The following is a 7,633-nucleotide window of genomic DNA, read 5'->3' as shown; positions in this document are numbered from 1 at the left end:
TTAAAAGAATTGAATTAAAACTAAAAGTATCAGTAACAGTAACAAAAAAAAAGGAATTTTAAAAATTTAAAATTAACAAATTTAAGTATTCAAATAATTGATATTTGGTAAGAATGAAATATTTCAACGTAAAAATAAAAATTTAAAAGTAATTAATAACTTTTTTTTTGTAAAAATAAATAAATATAGTTAACCACAATAAAGTCATCTACCTTAAGGAGCGGAGAATACAATAAACAATATTTATTATGAAAAATGATGACTCAATTTGAGGTAGATTAAATTAATTTCATAATCCAACATTCCAATCGTAATCTTCAAACTTTTGTAAGAAAAATTCAATCGCAGTCACCAAAAGAAATTAGTTTCTATAAGATTTAATTTAAGTCATTAACAATATATTGTATTTGGTCGTTAATAATATAATTTTTTTTATTTGTGAACTATATAGTGTATCTGTTAAAAAATCTTTAATTATAGTAATAATGTAACTTTTTATGTTTCTCATATCATATAATTTTCTACATTGAACATAAGTCAATTTTTGTTTAATATTTTGGTAAATGGTTGTACAAACATGGGGGACAACTACTAAAGTGTCACACCTTTTATAAAAAATTACCTGAATACCACATTTAATAATTTTTTTTCTTTTCAAAATGTCATGTCACCTAACTCGTTACAACACCTTGTGAGTTAGGTGTTGACACATGACAGAAGGTGCATCGCCACGTAAGTCATTGCGCAGTACAACAAGATTACGTGGCATCAAACATGTTATGCAGCATAACAGGTTTAGTTAGCTTATGACACATGACAAACGTGCTATGCAACATAGCATGTTACGTGTGTGTCATAAAATAATTTAAATTAATATAAAATTAAACTAAAATAATTAACAAACATAAATTACATTTAATTCATTAACACTCCTAAATTAAATTACATTACTTAACGGTTAAAAAAAATTAAGTTAAACTAAATCAAATGAAATTAATTAACATTCCTATAAATAATTGATTAATAGTTATAAAATAATTTAAATTAATATAGACTGAATTAAACTAAAATAATCAACAAACAAAAGTTACATTTAATTCATTAACACTCCTTAATTAAATTAAATTACTTAACCGTTCAAAAAAAATTAACATAACTTAAAACTAAATTAAATGAAACTAATTAACGCCCATAAAAATAATTAATTAATAGTTATGAAATAATTTAAATTAATTAATTCAATCTATATTAATTTAAATTATTTTATAACTATTAATTAATTATTTTTAGGGGCGTTAATTAATTTCAAGACACACACGTAAACTACTATGCTGCATAGTATGTTTGTTACGTGTCAGAAGCTGACTAAACAATGTGCTGCGTAGCATATTTGACGTCACGTAACGTGATCATGCACCTTTTGCCATGTGTCAACATTTAACTTGTCAGGTATTATAACGAGTTAGGTGACTTCACATTTTAGAAAAGAAATTACAAAGTGTGGCGTTCAGATATTTTTTACAACAAGTGTGTCACTTTGATCATGATCCCCAAACCTGGTTGTAAAAGACTAGTAGTAGCATGAGGTTTAGCATGGGCCATGCCATGTATAAGTTATTATATGTACAGCCAATCATTGGGGATAAACTCTGATTGACTTTGCGCCCGCATGACTTTTACAACATCAAAGACAGTGAAATTCAAATTGAATAATTTAATTTTCTCCTAATGCCATTGTCAACCTTCCTTCAAAATTGCCCCAAACGCTGTTTAACCACCTTTTATGTCTGTCTTTATCTCCAATTTTCTCTCTTGCAGAAGATGATTATGTGAAATTATGATTTGGCATCAATGGGGCATTTCAAAAGTACATTACTTTGATTAATCAATCAACCCCAAGGAAAGAAAATAATATTGAAAACCGACCAACTAGAATTAACAAAATTTTAAAGCCAAAATTCTAAATGCCTTATTGGTTTAAGGGGAAAAAAGGGTGGCACACTCGATTGGTCATTACAATAATTTCCCAACAAAATTAAGTGGAGTTGCACGACTAAAAAGTCTACATAGCCCCTTTAGTTCACACCCACTTCTTTTCATCATTTAAGCTTAGCTTTACTCCAATTGCCATTTGTCCAATTTTTTTAATATGAACAACTCATTTTGCTCGTTGAATTTATCATCTATAGGCTGGCTTCCATACGTATATCATGTGCTTTAATTTTCCATTCAAAACGTTGACTTCACTTGTTTCTTTGACTTCAAATTAAACGATAAAACCCTTTTCACGCTCACATTATTTTTTCTGATTGCTTCAATATCTCACTTTTATAATTGAAGATAGCAATTAAAGGGAGGATTCGATATCACAAATACCCTTTTGAATTTTGATTTTCAAACAACTGTCTTATAATTTTAATCTTTAGGACAGTTGATTCAGGAGCTCGTTTTTTTTTATTGAATTCTTTTTTTAAACACGTTTACATTTTGAAAAAATCTTGACACTAAAAATCACATACGATTTCAATTATTTCGCATGCTAAGGATCATTATCTTCTAAAATAAGAGATAATTACATTTTAAAAAAATCTCCTTTTACTTTTTTTTAAGATTACATTCAAGGGATTTGATCACTTACCTTTTTTTAAGGAAACTATACCTATCTTAATCAACGGTTATATTTAACATTAAAAACTTTTTATTATCAAATAATCATTCAATATATGCTTGACAACTGGTATGTAGAAATTCCTTTGTACAACATATACCATCCCAAATCAAGCACTCCCCAGGCAACCCTATCTTTACCCTTATTCAACCCTAATCCAACTTCACAGCCCACAAAAAAGGGAAAATTCAAAATGATGACAGGGTCCTGCACCAAATTAACATATAAACAGTAAAAAAAGGGATGAATCAAATTACAAAAACTGACACATGAACGTATTTTTATCATAAAAAGGACAATTTTGACTATGAGCAACAAGCACAGTCATCATTTTCGTCATCATCATCAACAATCTCATCAAAGAAAGGATCTTTGAGAAGATCAGCAGCAGAAGGTCTAGCCCTTGGCTGAGCAAGACACTTCTCAATGAAGGCCTTCACCTCTTGATCTTTGACCTTGTTCAAGGCCAAAGGTCTCACTCCAGAAGACACCTTCCTGTATATCTTGGCAACATTGTCACACTCACTATAAGGAATCTCCAGTGTCACCATCTCTAACACACACATCCCAAATGAATATATGTCCACAATTTCTGTGTAGTCTTCCTCATATAATTCTGGAGCCATAAATTCTGGTGTACCAAGAATCGAGTGTGCACAATGGTTCTTTCCCACAATTGCAGCCAAACCCAAGTCACCAATCTTAACCTAACAACCATGGAAAAAAAAGAAGAAAAAAATCATTAATAAAACATCATAATTGCACAAGATTGTTCTGATATAAACATCAAGAGTTGATAAACACGAATACTAGGTGGAAAGCAATATACTCAATGATAAGAGCATAATCTATAAATAATATAATTTGAATATTTTTGCCTAGCTATTAGGAGACACCATGACTTGCTGAAGTTAGATACTTAGATCTCACACAAAAGGTACCAAGTCAAAGCAAATTTGATAAAAATGAATAATGAATAAAAAAGTTCAAATTTTTCTTGTTTTTATCTGATTGCAAAGATGTGAATGAAAGAAAAACAAAAATTGAATTAAATCGCTACCTGGCCAGTATTTCCATTGACAAACACATTACTGCAATTGAGATCTCTATGGATGATACAGGGATCATGCATATGCATATAATTCAGCCCTTTCAAAATCTGCTTAGACCACTTCTTCAGGGCCTTTAAGGAAACATGCCTATGCTTTTTCCGGTACTCCCTCAAATTCCCACTGGTACAGACCTCAGTGATGAAATTAAGAGTGTTACGTTGTCCATCCCTCCACACCTTGTAAAGGGAAATGATGTTTTTGTTGGTCAAGCTTCTGAGTAACCTCACTTCAGAGTAAAGCCTATCCACCATTGCAGGGTCATCAGAGAAATTCCTGAGCTTAACTTGATTCCAAGCCACCTCTATTCCTTCCTCTTGATCAAATGCACGGTACACTTTTTTCACAGCACCAGATCCAAGTAATTCACTGTATCGACCATAGCGGCCAGTTGGATCAGTTTCAACAAATGGCTCAGAATCTTTGTCAGATGGGTCTGGGTTAACACTCGGCATCTGTGACCAAAATGAACACAAACATTCAACAACGATCAGAGGCTGAGCATAACCAAAATCAAATAAACTTAAAATTATAAAAAGAACTATTTCTAGAAGAACAAATTCATCATGTCACTAAATTTTGTAGGAGAAAAACGAACCAAATAAAAATAACCCCATTAAAGTTAATCAATGAAAAATAAAACAAAAAAATTCAGGGAAAAAAAGAAGAGCAAACCAGTGCTTGTGATGTGTGGGGTATTGTATACATGTGAACTCATATCAAAATCCAAGAGGGAAATAGCAAGTAAAACCGAAAAAGCAAAAAAGACTTCAAATTTGATGGCTTATGTGAATATTTGACAAATTTAACAAAAGAATATTTGATGATTACCATGAACAGAACCGAATGCTTGACCCTTAAGAACAGAAAACCAAAGTCTGAAACTTTCGGCAGAAAAGAGAAGCTGACGAAGCTCCTACCTGGAAAAAAGTAGAAAGAGACACAGAAAAAGAAGAGATAGAGCCAACCTATCTTTTTATACTGAAATCAAGGAGCGGCTCTTAAAAGTTATTTAGTTCGAGAGATAAATTATCCTATCTATTTTTTTTTATATCGTTAAATCAGAATTTAAAGAGAAGAGGAAAATAACTTATCTCTTAATTCAGAGGGGAAATATATTGTAACAATCAAGTTGTATTACTATCATGTTATTATCAATCATTCTTACCGTTAGATCGATTATGTGGATTCAACGATTATATTTATTTCTATCTTTGTATGATCATGATTTTCCAAATTTAATATTTTATATTTATTTTCACCTTTGTATGGTTATGATTTCAACCTTGGTAGTAATACCACTTAGTTGTTACAATATCCTTCCCCTAATTCGGATCATAAAATCTCAACCGATTTCTAAGTTTTTTTTTTTTGGAAAAGAATTCTCATGTTATAGTAGAATTTTTTCTCCTATTAGTGATACATCGAAATGTGTGCAATAATTTTTTATTTTTGTTCTTTAATAAGAGGTGGGACCTATTACATCCTATGTCTATAGAAGGAGAAAGAATTTTCCTACAATATGAGAAAAGATGAATTCTTTTTTTTATAAAATGGAAAGAAATATTGGTAACTTTTATTGAAAAACATTTTTTTAATTGTGTAATAAAAACATTAATTAAATCCCAAGATTAATGCTTTGGAAACAGGAAGTAAGCATTTTTATTTAAATCACGCGTCGTTGAATTTTCGTTGTAGTGCTTTATGATGTATACACGTTTAATTATAATAATGACATGTTTTTGTTAAGGAATGTGTATACTTCTTTCTTCTTTTTGTTTTGAACAAAGTCAAATCCTGGAAAGTTGGAAATATTGGTAAACAAAGTCGTCCTAGTAATTTTTATTTTATCCTTTGCGGGTCCACGTGTGTTACCATGGTCTGCGCTTGAGGCTGCAAATGCAAACATGGTGGGACCATGTTTAGTTGCTTGTAACTTTCCAGCTAATAGGGAAGTGTTTGCCTTCTTGGAAAATGTAAGCATAAGAAAGAGAAAAAAAAAAAAAAAAAGGTTGTGAATTTTGTAGCTGAAGAATCACATTCTATAACGAGAATCTAGTAAAGAGAAAAGATTGAGGCGAGAAAAATGGAAATAATTTTTAAAAATATCTTTTATTCACATCCATGATTTTTACAATATTTTTTAGGGGAGGTACCTTTTTTTCTTACTAATTTTTACTACCAAATTTTAACTTTTGATTTTTCTCAATCTAATAAATATTTATTAGATCACATTTATTAATTAATTATTAATTTTTAATAATTTATAATTATTAGATTGACGAAAATCAACGGTTAAGATTTAATAGAAAAAGATAATAAGAATAAGAGATAGTAAATATAATCTCTTCCTATTTTTTATACAAAATTGAGGCAAGAAATATGGTTTTTTCACCCTTTTGTCCCTTATTAATTAATTAATAACCATTTTGTCCCTGATTCGAAACTATCTACCAATCTGCCCCTTTTTTAATCGACTACCTTGCATTTTTAATCGACTAAATGGCCAAAACATGCAAAAATGGTTGTTGGGAGATTTAATCGACTAAATCTCCCTATTTAGTCGACTAAATCTCCCAACAGACAACAAAGGAAAACAAGTTAGTATGATTTTTTAATCGATTAAGTAGGAAGAGTTAGTCGGTTAAATCTCCCAACAGCCATTTAGTCGATTAAAAATGCAAGGTAGTCGATTAAAGAAGGGGAGATTGGTAGATAGTTTCGAATCAGGAGCAAAATGATTATTAATTAATTAATGAGGGATAAAATAGTCAAATAGCCCAAGAAATATTTGATAGGTGATTTTGATAAACAAATTTATAGATAGTGAGTTAACCTTTACCATAACAACGGAGCAACATAAATAGGAGTGAATCACTACTTATTTTATTTTTAAGATTGTGAAATAACTTTTCATAACTAATTTTTTTTCAAAATTTGAGTTACTGTTATACAAAATTACTCAATAAAATAAGGGTTCGGATCCTCTAATTTATTTTTCAAATGTTTGTATTTTTATTAAAATATAAACTAATGAATTTTGTGATGACGCACTTTCTTTTAAAAAAAAAATCCAATAATTTAAGGGTTAACTAAAAAAAAGCAACGCAATCCACATGTCTTTCTTAATTTTTTTATTAGAGTTATGATTATAAACTAACAAAATCGCATGTGATGTATTATGATATAATTTGCATTTTGAAAACAAAGCGTAAATCTATGTATTATTAGATTTATTGTTTCTCATATTATAGAAGATAAATTTATCATACGGGTTTGGTGTTTGTCATTTTAAATGATATAAATTATGTCATTTTAAGAGATAGATAGACTCAGAAAAATGAAAATCATGGGAGAGAGAAAGTGAGTGATTTTTTTAAATTTAAAATTTAAATAAAATTTGTTTTTCTGTGTCTGTCTCTCTCTTAAAAGAACAGAGTGTTATGTCATTTAAAATGACAAACACTTTTCCCTTATCTTATATATATAAAAGTATGGTAGGCCAATATTTTTTTTTTCTCTCTTTTGTCCTCACATGGATCGCACACTTTTTAATATGTGTGTAGAAAATAATCATGAGAGACACTAAATCTTATATTATTAAAGGATAAAGTATTTCTCCATTCAAGGATAAATTATCTCTAATGACTCCTAAAACTATGTCGTTTTGAATTAATGAAGGGTATTTTTATAATTTTATTTATTTATTATTATCATATGAATTTTATTGAAACACCCTTCATTAATTTTTTTAAAATTATAAAAACACCATTCGTTAGTTCAAAATAACTTAATTTTAGAGGTCAGTGAAAATAACTTATATTCGGTTATTATAGAAATACTTCACCGTTATTAA

At 29.4% G+C, this 7,633-nt stretch overlaps 1 protein-coding gene across 2 annotated transcripts; it reads right to left on the bottom strand.

The window, feature by feature from the left end:
* Positions 1-2,771: 2,771 nt before the first annotated feature.
* On the bottom strand, positions 2,772-4,728 carry LOC133317811 (probable serine/threonine-protein kinase WNK11). 2 transcript variants are annotated; one of them, XM_061519704.1, is made up of 3 exons: positions 4,609-4,728; positions 3,729-4,232; positions 2,772-3,375 (listed from the first exon to the last, which is right to left on the bottom strand). In XM_061519704.1, exons 1-3 carry the CDS (start codon positions 4,609-4,611, stop codon positions 2,974-2,976), a joined length of 909 nt encoding a protein of 302 aa, XP_061375688.1. In that variant the 5' UTR covers positions 4,612-4,728; the 3' UTR covers positions 2,772-2,973. The 2 variants fall into 2 exon arrangements, with proteins under 2 accessions (XP_061375688.1, XP_061375687.1); XM_061519703.1 differs by lacking the exon at positions 4,609-4,728 and adding an exon at positions 4,453-4,546.
* Positions 4,729-7,633: the final 2,905 nt, after the last annotated feature.

This window comes from Gastrolobium bilobum, unplaced genomic scaffold (genome assembly GCF_033153095.1).
Source record: "Gastrolobium bilobum isolate Gb01-03AN ecotype WA unplaced genomic scaffold, APGP_CSIRO_Gbil_v1 utg1481, whole genome shotgun sequence".
NCBI lineage: Eukaryota > Viridiplantae > Streptophyta > Magnoliopsida > Fabales > Fabaceae > Gastrolobium > Gastrolobium bilobum.
This window is presented reverse-complemented; position numbering and strand designations above follow the sequence as displayed.

Bases quoted from the DNA above. Each gene is read 5' to 3' on its own strand.
- LOC133317811 (XM_061519703.1), bottom strand. From the start codon at position 4,485: ATGTATACAATACCCCACACATCACAAGCACTG. The intron at 4,233-4,452 runs GTTTGCTCTTCT...TTTTGGTCACAG, and splicing joins CCCACACATCACAAGCACTG to ATGCCGAGTGTTAACCCAGA. The intron at 3,376-3,728 runs GTAGCGATTTAA...CATGGTTGTTAG, and splicing joins TCAATGGAAATACTGGCCAG to GTTAAGATTGGTGACTTGGG.